General features: G+C 61.0%; 2 protein-coding genes across 3 annotated transcripts in view; both read right to left on the bottom strand.

Moving 5' to 3' along the window:
- Nucleotides 1-1,220: 1,220 nt before the first annotated feature.
- On the bottom strand, nucleotides 1,221-8,738 carry DOK3 (docking protein 3). The gene is made up of 5 exons (XM_032794768.2): nucleotides 8,496-8,738; nucleotides 5,356-5,649; nucleotides 4,707-4,803; nucleotides 3,492-3,664; nucleotides 1,221-3,273 (listed from the first exon to the last, which is right to left on the bottom strand). Exons 1-5 carry the CDS (start codon nucleotides 8,736-8,738, stop codon nucleotides 2,419-2,421), a joined length of 1,662 nt encoding a protein of 553 aa, XP_032650659.1. The 3' UTR covers nucleotides 1,221-2,418.
- DDX41 (DEAD-box helicase 41) overlaps nucleotides 8,174-18,571 on the bottom strand; it is an 11,137-nt gene continuing 739 nt past the window's right edge. The window contains exons 1-16 of one of the 2 annotated variants that reach the window (XM_032794764.2): nucleotides 18,295-18,388; nucleotides 17,900-18,059; nucleotides 17,727-17,801; nucleotides 17,263-17,323; nucleotides 16,301-16,437; nucleotides 15,769-15,841; nucleotides 15,465-15,618; nucleotides 15,205-15,341; nucleotides 14,693-14,855; nucleotides 14,019-14,150; nucleotides 13,785-13,856; nucleotides 13,394-13,490; nucleotides 11,584-11,733; nucleotides 10,327-10,398; nucleotides 9,775-9,885; nucleotides 8,174-9,464 (exon numbers count right to left, since the gene is read on the bottom strand). In XM_032794764.2, coding sequence (XP_032650655.1) covers nucleotides 9,328-9,464; nucleotides 9,775-9,885; nucleotides 10,327-10,398; nucleotides 11,584-11,733; nucleotides 13,394-13,490; nucleotides 13,785-13,856; nucleotides 14,019-14,150; nucleotides 14,693-14,855; nucleotides 15,205-15,341; nucleotides 15,465-15,618; nucleotides 15,769-15,841; nucleotides 16,301-16,437; nucleotides 17,263-17,323; nucleotides 17,727-17,801; nucleotides 17,900-18,059; nucleotides 18,295-18,330 — 1,767 coding nt within the window. In that variant the 5' untranslated portion in view covers nucleotides 18,331-18,388 and the 3' untranslated portion in view covers nucleotides 8,174-9,327. Of the gene's footprint in view, nucleotides 9,465-9,774; nucleotides 9,886-10,326; nucleotides 10,399-11,583; nucleotides 11,734-13,393; nucleotides 13,491-13,784; nucleotides 13,857-14,018; nucleotides 14,151-14,692; nucleotides 14,856-15,204; nucleotides 15,342-15,464; nucleotides 15,619-15,768; nucleotides 15,842-16,300; nucleotides 16,438-17,262; nucleotides 17,324-17,726; nucleotides 17,802-17,899; nucleotides 18,060-18,294; nucleotides 18,389-18,571 lie in introns of those variants that run through there. The other variant, XM_032794763.2, reaches the window with a different exon arrangement.

Genomic DNA, 18,571 nt, shown 5'->3' with positions numbered 1-18,571 from the left:
TCCACAGTGGCTGGTGCGGGAAGCCACCAGCAGGTGGGACCCACATGGTGGGGAGCCTGGGTGGGGTCCAGAGCTGCTGGGGGCAGGTGGTGCTGCACAAGGCAGACATCATCCCACCTGACCCTAGCCCCCAGCAGTGCCCTCCTGTGACAAAGGGGAAGTTTTCTGATGGTTTTGTATGAACACAGTGCATGCCTCAGTTTCCCCTCGGTGTCGCACAAGTATCTCGGTGTGGGACAAGGGTGTGTGATCGTTGCAGAGACCCCAGACGGCAGGTGTGATGCTGATGGGCCGCCTGGGCCCAGACAATGGCCGACACTCTGTATCCTGGCTCAGCCTCTGCATAGAGCCAGCCAGAGGAGCTGGAGGCCAGGGGCCAGAGGAGGGGGAGTGGGCGTGACTGCGGCTGGGCTGCTGGAGGCTGCTCAGTCTCCTGGGTGGGACGCGTGTGTGTGTTGGACTTTGCTGAATCTTCCTGCGCTCACATGGTCTGTCCTACGCTGTGCTCCAGGCAACTAATAACCTGTCTGTGACACAGGCTGGCTGGGAGTCATAGCTGGCTGCAGGGCCCGTGTGGGGGGATGTAAGCAGAGGCAGATTAGGGGGTTGTGAGGCCCTGGGTCAGAGCAAGTGGGGGCCCCTCCCTACCCATTCTGCCTGCAGTCCCCCCACCTCTCCTCCGTGCTCCTGCTGGGGAGTGGGGTTGGAGCATGGGGGCTTGCCCTGTTCTGCCCACCTGACGCTCCTGCTGAGGAGTGGAGTTGGGGCACAGGAGCTTGCCCCACTCTCTGGCAGCAGCACCAGGTGGGCAGAGGGGGTCAGGGTGCAGGGGCTCCCATTTTTCCAGTCCAGGGCTCCTGCTCCATTGGCCCAATGGCTAATTCACCACTGTGTGAGGCTTCCCCAAGTGGCACATCCAGGGAAGCTCTCAGTGGGAACAGGAGGCTGAATGCTTTGAGTCAGAGCAGGAGGTGCTGAAACCAAGGAGGCGTCTTGCCTTAGTGAACGTGAGCCCTGAGGTGTCGCTCTCCTAGTGGGTCCTGTCTGAACTTCACTGTGAGCAGCTCCAGAGCACCGAGTCCAGACCCCCACAACACCTCCCCTGGGGATCTGGAACAGCTTCCACAGGAGAGGTTAAAAGACTGGGACTTTTCAGCTTGGAAAAGAGACGACTAAGGGGGGATCTGATAGAGGTCTATAAAATCATGACTAGGGTGGAGAAAGTGAATAAGGAAGTGTTGTTTACTCCTTCCCATAGCACAAGAATGGGGGATACCCAATTAACAGGTAGCAAGTTTAAAAAACAAAAGGAAGTATTTCTTCACACAGCGCAGTCAGTCTGTGGAACTCCTTGCCAGGAGATGCTGTGAAGGGCAAGACTATAACAGGCTTCAAAAGAGAACTGAAGTTCCTGGAGGACAGCTCTCTCAGTGGCTATTAGCCCGGCTGGGCAGGGATGCAAGCCCACACTCCAGCTATCTCTAAGCCTGTGATGGGCAGCAGCCGGGACTGGATGCCAGGGGACGGATCACTCGCACTCGCCCTGTTCTGTTCACTCCCTCTGGGGCACCTGGCACTGGCAGCAGACGGGCCATCAGGCTGACCCAGTGTGGCCGTTCTCCCCTGCAGCCTTAGTGCCAGCACTGCCTGCCAGCTCACAGCTTGCCTGGGGGCAGCAGAACAGAGTCTGAACACTCCATTTGCTGCCCAGCTTGTGCCCTGCACACAGAACCAAGGAGGGGGATGTGCCCAGAGACCATATGCTGGGGTACGGGCTCAGAACGTCCTGTGCCAGGCCCTGCTGCAGGGACAGTGATTACAACAGGGAGTCCAGGCTGCCTCCCCTGACCCACAGCAGCCAGCATTGCTCCCAAGCACGCTCAGACCTTCCCCTGCCATTTGCCCACGTCTGGGGTGTCTGTGCCAGGTAGCTGCTATGTGACACGACCTCTTGGCAAGGGATACCCTTCTCTATCACCCATCGGGCACAGGCACAGCCCCTTCATCCGACAGCCCCAGGTACCCCAGCCCTGGCATATCCTCAGCATGGGGTGCATGAGGCCACGCTGACTCAGTCCCTCCCACCTCCACCCCCCGTTGCAAGGAAAGTTCAGGCCTGTACAGAATCTGTCCCTGCCCCTGTGGAGCGGCCCAGGTGCCAAAGGCAGAGTCTGTCTGTGCCAGGCTTTGGAGCAGCCACCATCCTGCTGGAATGACAGCCTCACCCAGGCACCTGCCTGAGTAACCCAGGAGTCCTGGGCCAGCCTTTACACCTGGGGCTGGGGCTCAGGCATGGCAGGGGAGAGCTGGGGGTTGCCCTTGGCTGACACGGCCCGGTGCTAGGGTGAATCTCAGTGTGGGGGGAGCTGCATGCCCCCCTCACCGCCAGCCTGGGCCTGGAGCTGCCCAGCATGGGGGCTAGGCCCTGTCCAGGGCACTGGAACTTTCGCCAGGCACCTTGGGGGCTACCTCTCGGCTGAGGAGAGTGACTAACTTCCTGAAACCACTGCTAGCTCTGGCCCTGGGGAGGGAGCTGACGAGGGCATCTTCCTCCCCCTCCTCCTCCTCGCCTCGCTCCTGCCCGTCCTGGTCCAGCAGCCGCCTGTACTGGGCCTCCAGGGAGGTGCTAGGCCCCATGCTGGAAGCCAGGGGGCTGCTCCAGCGCTTGGACACCATGCAGCTGTTGTCATAGATGGGGGCCAGGTCAGTGCTGCTCCCTTCTGGGGAGCCCCTGGAGCCCAGGCGTGAGGGCCCCTCCTCCATGGAGCAGGAGCGCCCCACGGCACAGAGGTTTTCATAGAGATGCTCTGAAACTGGGAGCCCCTGCCCCCAGGATGCCCTGGCCCCTCCCTGCTCCACCTTGGCCTCGCCCCAGGGCTCGAGCAGGGGCTGCAGGCCTTTGTGGATGGAGGCATAGATGATGGGGGGCTCACCTCCGGCCCCTGCATGCCCCTCCGGCTCCAGGGTGCAGGACAGGGCCTGTCCACTCTCTGGACAGAGCCCTGCAGGGAGGGGCGGCCTCCCTGCACCCTCCAGGGCCCAGGTGGGCAGCGCTTCCTCCAGGCTCTGGGAGCTCCAGAGCCTGGGCTCCGTTCCCTGCCTGGAGCTAAGAGGCTCTGGTGCTTGGGTGCTGTTCCTGTCCAGGAGGCTGCTGCTCTGGCGGGTGATGGCTGCGGAGACGAGGTTGCACAGCTCAGCAGCCCGGCTGGTGGCCCAGGTGAAGACGCCCTCGCCAGAGTCGCAGCGGCGGCCTGCCTCGAAGGAGAACAGGGCCTGCAGGGAACAGACAGCAGCATTACCTGGGGCACGGGGCCACGGACGCCTGCCCGGAGAGCTCGGGTCTCCCCAAGAGGCCCAGCAGGCTTGGAGCAGGAGCCGCCCAGGAAAGGCAGGAAGGGCAGGCAGACAGCAGGGCTGGGCATACCCCGATGCTCCTGTGGCCCCTGGCACTGCAAGGGCAGCGGTGGCTCCTGCGAGAGGCAGCCCAGTACCTTGTCGTGGCCGAATTTGCGCAGGAAGGGGTAGGGCCAGGTGAGGAGGGTCTGGCGGGACTGGCGAGTCTTCAGCACAAGCCCCTTGGGCAAGGCGGCCAGCAGGTAGTGCCCACTCAGGCCACACTTGGCGGAGGCGTCCGTCCTGTACACCAGCACCAGGAACTCGTTCACTGCAGGGAAACGAACCCACAAGAGAGTCACTGCCTGGCCCACTGTGTCCCCCTCTCTCACCTGCCAGAGTCAGTGCCCGGCCCACTGCATCCCCCCTCTCCCACCTGCCAGAGTCACTGCCCGGCCCCACTGTGTCTCCGGCCCACTAGAATCACTGTCCGGCCCACTGCATCCCTCCTCCCGCCCGAGTCACTGGCTGGCTCACAGCGTCCCCCTTCCGCCTGCCAGAATCACTGCCCGGCCCCACTGCATCTCCCCTCCCACCCGCCAGAGTCACTGCCCAGCTCCACAGCGTCCCCCCGCCCGCCTGCCAGAGTCACTGCCTAGCCTCACTGCTTCTCCCCCTCCCACCTGTCAGAGTCACTGCCAGGCCCCACTATGTCCCCCTCCCACCTGCCATAGTCAGTGCTCGACCCACTGCGTCCCCCCTCCTGCCTGCCAGAATCACTGCCTGGCCCACTGTGTCCCCCCTCCCGCCCGCCAGAGTCACTGCTCGGGCCCACTGTGTCCCCGGCCCACCAGAATCACTGCCCAGCCCCACTGCGTCCCCCTTCCCGACTGCCAGAGTCAGTGACCAGCCTACTGCGTCCCCCCTCCTGCCTGCCAGAGTCACTGCCCGCCCTACTGCATCCCCCCTCCCACCCGCTCGAGTCACTACCCGGCCCCACTGCATCCCCACTCCCGCCCGCCAGAGTCACTACCCGGCCCCACTGCATCCCCACTCCCGCCCGCCAGAGTCACTACCCGGCCTCACTGCATCCCCCCTCTCGACTGCCAGAGTCTCTGCCTGGCCCCACTGTGGCGTCCCCACCAATCACTGTCTGGCCCCACTGCATTCCCCTCACCCCACAGAGTCACTGCCCAGCCCCAAGCCCCATCTCCAGCCATTCCGCTCTCCCCAAGCACCCCACGCAGGAAGCCCCTCCTCCTCCATTGCGAGACCCCCAATCGCAGCCTTCCCCCAGTTGACTGGCGGGGGGGGTCTCTGGTCCCCGCCCCCTCCCCCTCTGCCCGACCCACGTGGTGCCCAGCTGTACGTACAGTCCTGCCAGGATGAGTAGAGGGTGTTTTCCTCCACGTGGAGATCGGGCCCGGGGGGGTCCCTGGTGCTGCCAGGCGCTGCTGGCTCCTTAATGCACTGAAAGCAGAGAGTGGAGCAGCTGCAGACCCCCGGGCACCTGCCCCTCCCTGCCTGCAGAGGCTGCACCCTCCTGGCACCCAAAAGTGAACGATAGGGGGCAGCCAACTCAGAGCCCCTGGGGCAGAGGCCATGTCAGTGCCTGGGGGGAGGAGGTGGGGTGGGTGAGCTGTGCCAGCACCCAGGGGAGAGGGTGGGGTTGGTGGGGCCATGCCAGCACCTGGGGTGGAACAGGTGGGGCCGTGCCAGTACCCGGGGGGAGGAGGCAGGGTGGGCAAGGTGTCCCAGCACCCAGGGGGTGGGGGGGCCATGCCACATCCAGAGGGAGGGGGCAGGGCAGTGCCAGCATCCAGAGGATGGGGGGTAGTGCGGGCAAGGCCATGATGGCATCTGGGGGGTGCCATTGCAGCACAGGAGCGTTGCTTTGGTTCATGGCAGCCTCACCCTGTCAGACGCTGCCCCCCGCCCCGCGTGCCCAGGGAGCCTAGCGGGGTCGGCCCGTGGCTGGGCCCCACGTGCTGAGAGCGGTACCCAGGGCTGGCAGGGGAGTACCTGGAAGGCCAGCTGGCAGAGCTGTGCTATCCACTCGTCCCTCCGCTCGGCTGCCAGCACGTGGCTTTTCTCTGTGGTGTTCAGGTAAAAGGCAGCCGTGTCCTTGGGGCAGCTGTGGGCGTCTGCAGGCCCCACAGAGACGCAGTCTGCAAGCCGGATGACCCGGCGCTCACACTTCCGCAGGGATGTCTTCTCTGGCCCAGAGCCGTTGTCCCGCGCATCGCATGTCTCCAGCCGGGCAACGCCACAGGGGCTGGTGGCAAAGAGCTGGGCCCGCACCTTCCTCCAGAACTTCTGTAGGGGAAGGGGGAGATAGGGCAGGACTCACCACAGGGGCTCCCAGCGCAGCCCTACTTGTCCCCAGACAATGCAAATGGCTCCTGGTGCCCACGGGGCAGCCAGCGGGAGATAGAGAGCAGAGTGGGGCCGACAGAATCCTAGAGAGGGATAGAGGGGACTGCCAGAGGGCTGCAGGTCCAGCCCCCCGCACCAGGGCAGGACCGTCAACCTGCCCCCACTATGGGTTTGTCCAAAATGGTCTTAAACTCTCCCACAATGGGAACTCCCCTGCCTTGCCCAGCCGAGTGCTGAACCATGTCAAGGGTCAGGTGGTTTCTCCTGCTAGCTAACCTCAGTCTGGAGCCCATTGTTCCTCAGCCAGCACCTGTTCAAAAAGCCCTCCCCAGACTGGGAGGCTGGTATCAGGTGCCCCCTGGGTGGCTTTTCTCCAGACGAAACACCAGGTTTTTAACCGTTCCTCACAGGGCAGATTTTCTAAACCTCTGCTGCCTCTGGTCTCTCCAATTTCTTCACAACATCCCTGAAGTGTGGCTCCTACACCTGGGCACAGCCCTCCAGTGCCCTGCAGCGTGGGATAGTCACCGCCTGTTCATCCACCCAGAGTGATATTTGCCTTTCCACAGCTGCATCGCACTGTTGACTCTCAGGCAATTTCTGACCCATGCTAAGCCAGACCCTTTTCAGGGCATTACCACCTAGTCACAGGCCCCGGGCTTAGCTGGGCATTTGATTTTTCCTTCCAAAGTGAAGTTCCATCTTTTTGATTTGACTGATTTTCCCAGAAGGAGACAGGCGGCTTCGGGGAGGGCCCGCTGGGCAGTTGCCCTGCTGACATCCAGCCCCTTCCCGAGCCCCCACTCCTACAGAGACCCTGACCTTACTCTGCTTTTGGCGTCTCAGTGTCATGACCCCCAGGGGGCTGGAGATGAGGCAAATCCACAGGGCTTTCAAGCCTCAACACTAGCAGCTGGCCAGTACAGCTGCCCCCAATCATGGCTTCCGTGGGGCCAGCAGCAATGGGCAGTAGAGGCCCTGAGCCCTGATTCCGGGGCTCCCTGCCGTACCCAATGGCTGCCCTCTCCACAGCTAGGCCTTGGCCCTGGGCTGGGGCTGCTGGGGTGTTTTTAGCCCAGAGCTTGATGCAAATTAAGCCATTTTGAGCCATTTGTTTTCTCGATAGCAGCCCCACATCTGCTGCATGAGCCCAGGCCCTGGAGCCAGCAGCAGCCACATCCTCCCAGGGGAGGGTCTGCATCAGCCAGCACATGGCCTGCCGAAGCACAGCAGGGGGGAGAGAGAGGGGGCAGCCCCCCACCCCCAGGGGAGCAAGACAGAACAGTGTGGCTGAAGCTGGATCAGTGGGACTGGCCCAGCAGAAACTATGGGATGGAAGGCAGGCAAGCCTGGCTCACAGCACCCACCAGGCCATAAATACCTGCCCCAGCAGGTGCCCAGAGTGTTTTTTTTTTGGGGGGGGGGGGGGAAGCACTCCATGTGGATAAAACAGCAGCAGCTCCCCAAGGAGGAAATCTGTTCCCGGCCAAGCTGTGTTGCTCAGTGTAATAAAATGAGCAGTTCCCAAAGCAGCACAGCTTTTAGTTCATCATCCAAACCCTACACTGGTGGGGGGAAGGGGAGGCGCTAAGCCCCCCTCCCGTGGCTGCCTATGCCCATGCAAGCGGTTCCTATGTGCACACAGGGCTCATCCCTTCCCAAAAGGGGCATTTCCCTGCTCTTTGTTCAGCTCATGCATGTGGGGCACCCCACTGGGCACAGACGAGGGGCCCACCCTCAGCACAGACAGGGGCACAGCCAAGTTGCCGTCAGGGCCCTGCCTGTGGTTATGGCCAGGCCCAGGGGCTCTCAGCTGTACCCCAGCCAGGGTAAAGCCAGAGGCAGGTTCCCTACAGGCTGGGATGACGCCCCAGGAATGGACCATCTCAAACCTCCCCACACTGCTCCATGGGGCAGGCGCATTCCACAGCCCCAGCCCTGAGGGGCTGAGCACATGGCAGTCCAGCAACGCAGCTGAGATGGGGCCAAGTGGAGAGGACTCCCGCCTCCCAAAGCCTGGAACTTGGCCAGGAGGAAGCTGTGCCCACAGGCCCCCTTGATAGCCACTCAGACCCCTCCCCCAAGGCCTGCTCTTGCACTGAATCCCAGTACCCCAGCAGGGATGAGACACATTGGTGAAGCTGCCCAGGTAGGACCCTGCAGCTGCTCAACGGAGAATGACACTGATGGGGAGCTGTCCTGAAACCTGCTCCCGGCAGAACACACCTGCCCCAGCCAGGCTTCAGCAGCAGCAGCCGCCCTTCTCCAGAGACAGCACAAAGGGACAGGGGGCTAGGTGACCCCTTTGTCCACCACCAGCTGTTATCTCCCATAGCTCCCTGCAGCAATCACAACACCCAGGTCTGCTGGCATAGAGGCAGGGGGCCCACCCCCACCGTGCACCACTCTGCCCACACACAGCAAGTGGGACTCCCTGTTCAAACACCCCTCACCCAGCTCTGGATTTTGTTTTAAGTCTGTTTATTAACATTTCAGTGAGAGTTAAGCACACAACACAGTTTAGAGCTGGGGCAGGAATGGCTCAGTAACACAGGGGCAGGGGGGGCCTGCCTGGGCAAGCCCCACCCAGCCTGGAGCTTGTGCCCTGGGGCCAGCAGGGGTTGAGATCAGACACAGCATGGCCAGTCCTGAGGCAATGACCAGGGGCCACTCCTGCTCCGCTTTGCTGGGCCTGGTCTGGCCCCACCCCCTCTTGTGGGCCTGAAGACTAACCCCCACCTCCCCACCCTCCTGTGCCCAGCACTCTCAACCCCTTCCCCCTTTACCTTTCCAAATTTGAAGTACTGGACATAGAGGATCCCGGCCTGCACGGGGGTCTCCATGGACCCAGCCCGGCAGCGTGGGGAGGGCAGCGGTGCCAGTAATGGAGAGTGGTGGCCGCTGCAGTGGAGTGAGTGCGCGGGGAGACTTCCTTTCTCGCTAACTTCCCCTTTGTGGTGCGTAGGGTGAGGGCAGGCAGCGCGGGGGAGCAACGGCCCCCAGGGAGCCCAGCAGGGCCAAACAAGCATGGCAGAGGCTGCAGCAGCCACCTGCAGGGGACTGCTGGGTTCAGGCGGCCAAGCCTGGAGAAGGAGCCCAGTGCCTGCGCCGGACACAGCCCGCAGCAGAGGGTCAGCCAGAGCCTCCGGCTGCTCTTCCAGCCCCGAGCAACTCAACCAAGGCAAGTCACACCCGCCCCTCAGAACCCCAGACCTTCAGCAGGTGTCACTGGGCCCAGCCCCACGTGACAAGGGCCGGGGTTTGCCTCTGCCAGGGCTCTCCTGTGCCCAGGGGCTTTGCGGGGCCTGCACGAGGCTAAGGCTGGGGCTGGGGGCCCGGCTTGCCCCATGGCTGCATGGTGACGCTGGCTGATGTAATGGACCATTGCAGCATAGCTCCGGTACTTCCTCTCCGAGCAGCACCGGCCCCTGGCCCACACAACACAGGGCACCTTACAACACGTCGGAGCCCAAAGGGAAGGGGCATGGCACTGCCTGTAGACAGACCCAGCTCTTGGGAAGAAGTGGGGCCAGCTGCCAAGGCTATTGGGCTTCAGGGAACTCTCCTGCCTGGCCCAGCGAGCACACGGCAGGCAGCAGCGCAGCCCAGGAGCCTGGGCTAGAAGTCCATGGAGCTGTGTGCCAGGTAGTCCTTGCGGCCGATGTTGCTGACTTGCTTGGTCTGCATGGCTTCCAGCTTGGGGCAGTCGGTGATGCGGTGACCCAGGCCCCCACAGAAGGCACAGCCCCTCTCATCTGTAATAGAGAGAGTGGGGTCAGAGGCAGCTTGCTGGGCGGCGGGGAGGCAGTGCACACACCCAACGGGCACAGGGAGAAGCAGTCCCAGCCCAGCGCCCCCAGAGGCAGGGCCAGCCCATCACGTGGGGAGCTGAGCCCCAGACTGCATGCGGCACAGCAGGGAACTGACTTCTTGAGTTCCAGGCTAGCGCTCCAACCAACGGGAGTGCTGGGAGCTGGAGGTGCCAGCTTTCCCCAAGGAGTGGCCTGCCAGCTGCACCACCACGCAGGTAGCCCCCTGGGCTTCTGGGACCGCCAACCCCCTCACCTCCAATATCCAGCATGGTCTCGTCCCCGCAGTGGAGCACCTGCAGCACTGGGGGCACCTTCTGCTTGGCCTCCAACAACAGCGCCTTCAAGTCCATGAGCACAGACTCATCTGGGGCAGAGAGGAATGTGAGAACAGAGCCCAGCCTGGGGCAGCTCTGCCACCTGCAAGGGCCCACTGGCTCTGGGCATCACAGCAGGACAGAGGGCAATGCTCACTCCAGCTGAAGCTGCGGGGAGAGGGGGGAGGGCAGAACCAGCCAAGCTGGGGACAAGAGGAGTTCGCGAGCACCAGCAAACCCCACAGGGCAGCACACACGCATCGGGGCAGCCCTGTTGAGTCACCGCCCTTGGGGCATATGGGGCCAGCCCTAGTGAGCCCCGGCCCACTCCCTGCAGCACATGGGTGCTCCTTGAGGTCTCCCCTCTAAGTACTGAGCCCAGCCCGGGAGCAAGCTCTCAGGGCAGAGACTCCTGGCCCAGTTCAGCCCAACTGCTGCAAACCCAAAGGGCACAGCAGCCAGCCACAGCCCCGCTCCCATGCACCCCTCACCACAGGCCTTGTTGATGAAGGTGGTGGCAATGCCAGTGTTCCCTGAGCGGCCCGTACGCCCAATTCGGTGAACTATGGGGAGAAACAGAGAGTCAGCCCCAGGCCACTGACCGCAGGAATCCAGCTGGGCACTCAGACTGGGGAACTCCCCACCACAAGGAGACCAGTCACTGCAGGGACAGGCCCAAGGACCTGTCCTGCCACCCCTGAACCAAGCCCTCAGTCCGAGTAAAGCAATCGGCCTGGCTCACTCTCTGTAAGGATAAGGCCTTCATCTGCAGCCAGATTAAAAACAGGCACAGCTATTAGCTAAGGAGCAGGAACTCACATCCCCACAATCCATCTAAATTACATTAAAACAGTGTCATAGCAGGCTGTTAGGAAGGACATCCCGCCTAACAGCACCCACCATCACCAGATAAAGAAACACAAGATGGTTAAAGAAAACTTAGTTTGACAGAATCCCATGGGTCAAGGGATTCTCAATAGTTGTGGTTGTGAAACCCTCATTTCTTCATTGTTCCCACTTCCCTATTGTTTGTCTGTATGACCTGTCTGGTTTCTTGATTGTTTCTGTCTGTTACGTAATTAATTGTGCTAGGTGTAAATTAAGGGGGTGGGGTAGGATTGGTCAGAGAAGTTTGTTACAATGTTAGGACTGGTTAGGAACATTTTAGCAAAATGACTGGTTAAGGGACAGCTAAGCAGGACTCAAGTGTCTCTATATAAACTGGGGTCCAGAAGGAAGTTCTCTGGGAACCAGCTCCAGGACGCGGCCCCACGATCAGAGCCGCCAGAGCTCAACACTCTGCCAATGACACTGTGCAGAAACTGGAATCCCCCCGATGGACCTGATCCTTATCCTGCCTGGCCACCAAGAAAAGTTCATGTGTCTTAGCGGGAGTGGTGAGCACTGTGTGTGTAGCGTGTGCAGTGTGGTTTGGGTATTGTTAATAAATAGAGGTTAAGTAGGATATTACTGTGTGAGGCTCTTTCACTGGTAAAAGACGTGTAAATTCACAGAAGATTAAGCCCTGAGCCCACAGGGAAAGGGTGTTTGCCCAGAGCCCACGGCGGGGCAGAGCCCAGAGCCTGTCGCCTGGAGCCCTAGGAAGTGGGTAAAGGTGAGTGCCGTAGAACATGTAAACAACAGAATTTTGTGCGGGTAACACCTCTGCCCGGCTCACCCGCCTCTCCCACCCTTGAGCCCTCTGCCCGGCTCACCCGCCTCTCCCACCCTTGGGCCCTCTGCCCTACCGTAGTTCTCAATCTCCTCCGGCATGTCGTAGTTGATGACGTGCTGGATGGCTGGGAAATCCAAGCCCTTGGAGGCTACATCAGTGGCAACCAGGACGTCCTTCTTTCCGTCCCGGAAGGCTTCAATGGCCTTCGTCCGCTCCTCCTGGTCTGCAAGGGCCCAGCACAGAGGGTTAGCATGGGCCCAGCTCTGCCAGCTAAGGGCCTCGCCCCCAAACCCACCTCACAACGGGGCGTCGACAAAGCGATGTGCCAAGTGCTAGTCAGCCCCTTCCCCCATGCACCAGATGCAGAGGGCCATGTGGGCCCGAGGGAGTAGCTGGTCCAGGTATGCTCCCAGCATGGGGCCATGGAGTGAGCTGGCACAGGGGCAGGGCTCCCAAGGGGCCAGTGATGAGCTCCCCCGTAGTTGCTGCACATGTGGGTAGGGGTGGGCTGGCCCCTGGAGAACACAACTAAATGATGGGTAAGATGGTAAAATGATCTGTGAGAAAGCAACCCCGGGAGAGAGGCTCAGCTCTGAGGCACCCGGTGCAAGCGTCTGGCAGGAAGGCATTTCACCGAGACAAGAGGTTCTTGGTGCTGAGCCGGGGCTGCAGAGTCTCAGAGAAGGGACTGTTAGCTCAGCCGGTCTGTCCTGCGTCTCACAGGCCAGAGCATTTCACAGACACTCCTACATGGAACCCAATGACTAGTGCCTTGAGGACTGAAGTGCTTCAAGACTTACCTGGGACCCACAGGCAGAGAAGAGGACACAGCAAGGTGTCAGCAGTGCCCAAGCCCCTTGCAGCAGCTGGGAAGTGACTTGGGGAGATTTGCCCTGATGGCAAGCCACACCCTTGCTGCAGAGGAAGGCGAAGAAGCCCTTAGTTCCCAGCCAATCCGACCTAGAGAGAAATTCCTTCTCGAGCCCAAACCCTGAGCACATCAGCAGGACCCACCAGTCTGGCACGCAGACACCATCTCGGAGCACTGGTCCACCTGGGGGGTGCCCTGTCTCCAGCTGTGGCCGACCCCTGGCACCCAGAGGAAGGTGAGAAAACCCCAGAATACATCTAGGCAATTGTGCACCAACAGAAAAGTCTCCTGCCTCACCCCTGCAGGTGATCAGTTGAAGCCCTGAAGCCTGAGACTGGATTAGTCATTATCTTAATGCAGAGGGGAAGGGTTCTGAGCATGCTGAGGGCCATGCATGCAACTCACCCCCTTTACGGGCCATGTTGGTGGTGGTGGGGAAACGGGGGGACGGGACAGGACAGGACAACTCAGAGTCCCTGGCCAGTAGGGACCGCAGCGACCATCCAGCCCAACATCCCAGGCATGCAGGCTGGGGGATTTCCCCTAGAAGCTGGATTCAAGCGTAACTTTTTAAGCCATCTAATCTCACCTTCCAGACTTCAAGACATGGTGAGTCCATCAGCTCCCCTGGTAAAAGCCTTATGATCCTCACAGCTTGGAAATGACCTCTCCTGCCAAAGACTGGTTTAACTTTCTCTGAGGATGCCTTTATCAACCAGGCTGTCGAGCACCCCGCTCTGGGGGAGCCAGTCACCAAGCATTCTTCTCGGCGACAAGCTGCCCAGGCTCAGCTCCTTACACCTCCCATCCAAGGCTTTTCTAGACCCTGCACCGGCACTTCAGGGCCCTGGCTACCAATCCCCTGGGGATGCATCTGACTGGCAAACAGCATCAATCAGATTGGATGTTTCACCCTGTGCTCAACCTGGGATCCCCGAAGCAGTGCATGCTGGGGCGGGCTGGCTGCCCGGGGAAATGGGGGCAGCACTGCTCTCCAGCAGCTCTCACTGACCTTTCCCTCCGTGAATGGCCACCGCTTCCACGCCCTTGAGCAGCAGGTACTCGTGGATCGCGTCCACGTCAGCCTTCTTCTCTGCAAAGATCAGCACCTGCCACAGGGCCAGTGTCAGCACAGAGACTCTCATCCCCAGCACAGCACAGGACCAACCAGCGCCCTGACAGCAGAGCCGCTGGCCAGGAGGTTTGCAGCTGAGAGCCTGGGCACAGCAAGGAGTGCTGCGGACCCCGAAGCACCTGGACACGGTCTCGGTCGCCCGCCCAACACTCTGGTGAGCCACAGGGCCAGGAAGAGCTGGCCTGCATCAGGGCTGCCTTCCACTAGCAGGAGCAGCTACAGTCGTTCCCCCCCAACCCCGCTGAGGCAGCCAATGTGCAGTACTCACGGGCGGCGGGGTCTTCTGCAGGCACTCTAGCAGGTACACCATCTTGGCTTCCTCCTTCACATACTCCACTTCCTGAGCACAAGCACAGGGCTCTGGTCAGAGAAGTGAGAGAGCTGGGAGAATACGCACAGGTCGCAGGGCTCAGAGCAAACCCCTTTGGCAGACAGTGGATTCTGGCAGGGCCAGCGGGCCCCGGCCATGCTGGGGTCCAGCACAGGGCATTTGGGAACTCACCTGTATAACATCCAGGCTGGCAGCTCCAGCTCGCCCCACGTTGATGGTGATAGGCTTCACCAGGGCACTCTTGGCAAAGTTCTGGATCTTCTTGGGCATGGTGGCACTGAAGAGAAGGGTCTGCCTCTGACCCTGGACCGAGCGCCAAGGGCAGGGAGGTTAGCACAGCCATTCAGCCAATACACGAATGGGGGAAGCTGAGGTCAGCAACAGCCAGTGGGTGCTGGCAGGCACCCCAGACTCCCTACATGGGGGCCCTTGGAGAACAACTTTGTGCCAGCAGGGCTGGGGCACCACACCGTGTGACCAGAGCCCCAACAGAGGGGCACATGGGACAGCTGGCATGAGACAGGGCAGAAACACAGTGCGAAGGGCTGCAAGGCCAGAGCTGTTACCCACAGGGAGAAGCTGCAGGAGGCAGCCCAGAGCAGGGGCAGCTGGGACCTGACAAGGAACCCATTAGTCCTGCCAGCCAGGACCCTCGCACTCCGCACCAGCCAGCGAGGCCCTGGCCAGGAGCTGGGTGCAGCGTTCCCCAGGCAGATGGAGAGCTGTGCTGGCAACGCACACCTCTGGGCTCTTGAGTGGGCCAGGCCAAGGACTGGGAACAAGGGAATTAAACCCTGCAGGGCACAGGCTGTCCTGCACCCACACCTCCCCTACCCGCCTGCTACCTTGAAGTAAGAAAAGATGGTGCGGATGTCTCCTTCGAAGCCCATGTCGATCATCCTGTCGGCCTCATCCAGGGCCAGGTAGCGACAGATGTCCAGGCTCACCATCTTCTTCTGCAGCAGGTCCATGAGGCGGCCCGGGGTAGCCACCATCATGTGCACACCGCTGCAGGGCAGAGCAGGCAGGCGTCAGGGCTCCTGCACAATCTGGCTGCAGGGGAGGAAGGGCCCCGCAAGCTGCCCACCTCGCCAGGGACCCAGCACCCCACACTGCATGGCCAGCTGCATGCTGCTGGTGGCCACCATGCCCAGCCCCCACCCCACCCTTCTCACCTTCGCCTCCGACTGATCCCCTCCTGCAGAGTCCTGAGGCTGCAGGCTCAGAACCCCAGCACCCAAGCAGGCCTGAGGAGATGCAGCACCCAGTGTGACAGGCTGCTGCGTGCAATCCCCCAGGGGTGCCCACACAGGGAGGGAAGAGCACTGCCCGCAGGTCCACTTGGAGCAGGACTTACTGTTTGATAGTCTCCATCTGCTCCTTGACAGACATACCCCCGATGCAGAGGGCACAGCGCAGCAGGGGCAGGTTGTCCTCATGCAGCAGGCAGCAGTAGTACTCAAGGATGCCGTGGGTCTGCCTGGCCAGCTCCCTCTGCAGAGAGAAGAGAGTCCATCATCCCCCATTACACCTGCCTCTCTTGGCTGATGCCCAGATCCGACAACATCCCAGCAAGCCCCCAGCTCAGAGACTCCCACGTGAGCCACGCACACTTACAGAGGGGCAGATGATGAGTCCATAGGGTCCCTCTCTCTTGGAGAATGGCAGCCGTTTCTCCTGCTCCAGGCAGAACATGATGACGGGGAGCGTGAATACCAGGGTTTTCCCTGAGCCAGTGAATGCGATGCCAATCATATCCCTGCCAGACAGGCTGCAGGAGACATGCGGAGCGGGTCAGTGGGAAGAGACTCCAAAGCAGTGAGGGGCCCTGCACGTTCCCAGCCAGGGAGGTGGCGGAGGGCGTATCTCAGGGGCATGGTGCCCAGCTCACCCCACTGGCCAGGGAGCAGGCAGCACTCACATGGTGGGGATGCCCTGGATCTGGATGGGAGTTGGCTGCTGGATTCCCTTCTTCTTCAGGCCCCTCAGGATAGCTGTGAACAGAAAAAAAACAGGGTGGAGGAATAGCTCAGTGGTGTGAGCACTGGCCTGCTAAACTCAGGGTTGTGAGTTCAGTCCTTGAGGGGGCCACTTAGGGATCTGGGGCAAAAGACCAGTACTTGGTCCTGATAGCGAAGGCAGGGGGCTGGACTCAATGACTTTGTAGGTCCCTTCCAGTTCTAGGAGATGGGCATATCTCCAATTTATTATCATTATTTAATGTGGGGGGAGGGGGCATTAGGAGCACAAAAGTGGCTGAACATTGGGCTGTGACCCACCTCCCCTCCACCCAGCTGCCAATAGCATTTGTTTAGTCAGTGACACCCCCAGGCCTTGCCTCCAGACCAGCAGCTCGGGGGGCCTGGCTGGGTCCCCTCAATTGGATCTGTGACCTCCAGGCACTACACACCAAGATGCCTCCCCCTGACAACTCCTCCCTGCCCCCAAGTCACCTGCCGGAAACTTCATTTCCTTGAAGCTCTTGATGGGTGGGGGGATGCCCTCGCCCTCCACTAGGACATGGTACTTTCTGCGCACGCGGTCATGCCGTGCCTCTGACATGCCCAGGATGTAACGTGGCGCCTTCCAGCTGAGGAGAGGGCGGGGGAGAAGGGAAAACCAAACTGACTGAGCTGCAGTCACTGGCGCACCCAGAGCTGAACGCTGCTTTGCCTGGGCAGGCAGCAGGTGGACCGGCCCAGCTGTGTCCCCGCTGATCCCCTAGACAGAGCCCTGAGCCCCCCAGAATTCCAGGCTCCAATGGCACTAATGCAAAAGCTGAGGCCACCCCAAGCCTGCGTCCTTCTGCATCCACCCACACAGCCCACTTCCAGAGCAGAGTAACTGAACTGTCAGCCCCCGAGCACAATGGCCAGGCACTGTCTGGTACTCTGGTGTGCTGCAGCCCGGCTCCCACTTGCGCTGGGCCACAATGGGAGCAACCGCTCCACTCTGCAGCATCAACCCCTAATTCCATGACCAAGGCTGGAATACCCTTCGCTCCCAGCGAGGCTCAGGTTAACACACCCACTGGGATAGGAGTTATTGAGGAGTATTTCCCAGGGCCGTGTTTCTGTTATACCCCCACGGGACAGGGAAGGAACTGTAGCCCTCAGCAGCTTATCTTGCCAGCTCTCTAGGCTGCCTAGCTCACCAGCATACGCGTCTGCCTTCCCAATTCCCCAGCTGGAGAGCAGGCTCCAGCTCTCACTCCCAGAGTCTCCAGCCATGCTGCTCCGACCCGCAGAACAGCGCACACAGCTGATGGTGGCTGTAGAGCAAGGATCAGCTGCAAGCAGGGCCCGACAGACAGAAAACGTGTAGGCGGAGGCTAGCATAATGGGGCCCTGAGCCACAACCAAGGCCCCTGTGTGTTACCACAATCCAACAGCCAATGTATCCCCATGGAGCGCACCTGGTTTTAATTGGATCATCGTAGGTGATGCCCTTTGCCATCTCCTTCACAGACATCAACGCTGCACAAAAACAGAGACTGAAGGATCAGTGCCAGCTCTTGGGAGGTAGACCCAGGTCAGAGGGCACGTGGCTTTGAGGAGAGGTTTATTAGGAAGGCAGTCAGGACAAAGGATGTTTGGGGGAGCCAGAACAGGAGTGAAGTGGCAGGAAACTGTCCCTCTCCATGCATGTTGGGCCCCACTGGGTCAGCGGCACCGAACAGCATGACTCTCTCGCTCCAGGCACTAGGGAGAAGCTGGGGCTGTGATAGCGTGCACCAGACGGCTGGGCTTCCACATGAGGACAGCACGAGCACCATCACCTTTTCCCTCTGTTGCTTCACCAGCAACAGGCAGGGAACAAGAGCGAAAGTTGCCTCACAGCCACTTCCCCCCTCCAGCCCTCAATCCCAGCACGACCCACCTCGACCCTCTGCCACGCTCTCCAGGATCTTTTCCTCCTCCTTCAGCTGCTTCTCCTTGGCCGACTCCTTGCGCGCTGTGGAGAGTCGAGAAGGGGAGTTATGTGCTGCCCACAGATTACTCCCCAGCCACAAGCAGCCCCTCGGGGACCCATCCTTCTCATGCCAGCCCTACCTTCCGCCTTCTCTTTAAGGTGCTGGTGCTGGTCCAGAAGGCTGACGTTGGACTGGGGGCCCAGAGGAATATCATCTTCATCCCCTCTGTGCTCATTGCTGCTGTCCCTCTGCTCCTCCTCCAGCACCCCCTTCCTGCGCATCTGTAGCAGCTTCTGCAGCTACGGGGACACAGAGCAATGAGGAGCACACAGCAGCCGCAAGGGCCACATTACAGCAAACAGATTTCAACCCCGTTGTGCCCTTGCTGTGAGGAGAGGAACCTCAGACCCACCTTTATCCACCCACATGGCTCCCTGCAATCTGCCCTGGGGGACCACGATGCCCTCCCCACTGCAGCCCCAGTTACTTGACCGGGCCATGGGGCTCTGCTGCGGGGCGTGGAGCTGAATCCACCAGCCACCATCTTATGGGCAGCACCCCATGGCCCATGCCCAGAGGAACAGTGCTCACAAGCCGGGACTGGGGCCAGGAGCACACCAGCAACTGGAGGGGGGGCGGGGAGCGTGAACCAGCCCCCTCCCCCAGCACCAGCCAGGGGGCCCGGTCCCTATCAGCCCAGCCCAGCCTCCCTGCCAGGGTTCCCACCCCCTGCCCTGACCCCAGCCCCCCAACATCAACCAGGGTTCCCGCCCTAACCTTGCCCCCCCGCCAGGGATCCCGCCCCCCGCTC

This window comes from Chelonoidis abingdonii, chromosome 7 (genome assembly GCF_003597395.2).
Source record: "Chelonoidis abingdonii isolate Lonesome George chromosome 7, CheloAbing_2.0, whole genome shotgun sequence".
Lineage (NCBI taxonomy): Eukaryota > Metazoa > Chordata > Testudines > Testudinidae > Chelonoidis > Chelonoidis abingdonii.
This window is presented reverse-complemented; position numbering and strand designations above follow the sequence as displayed.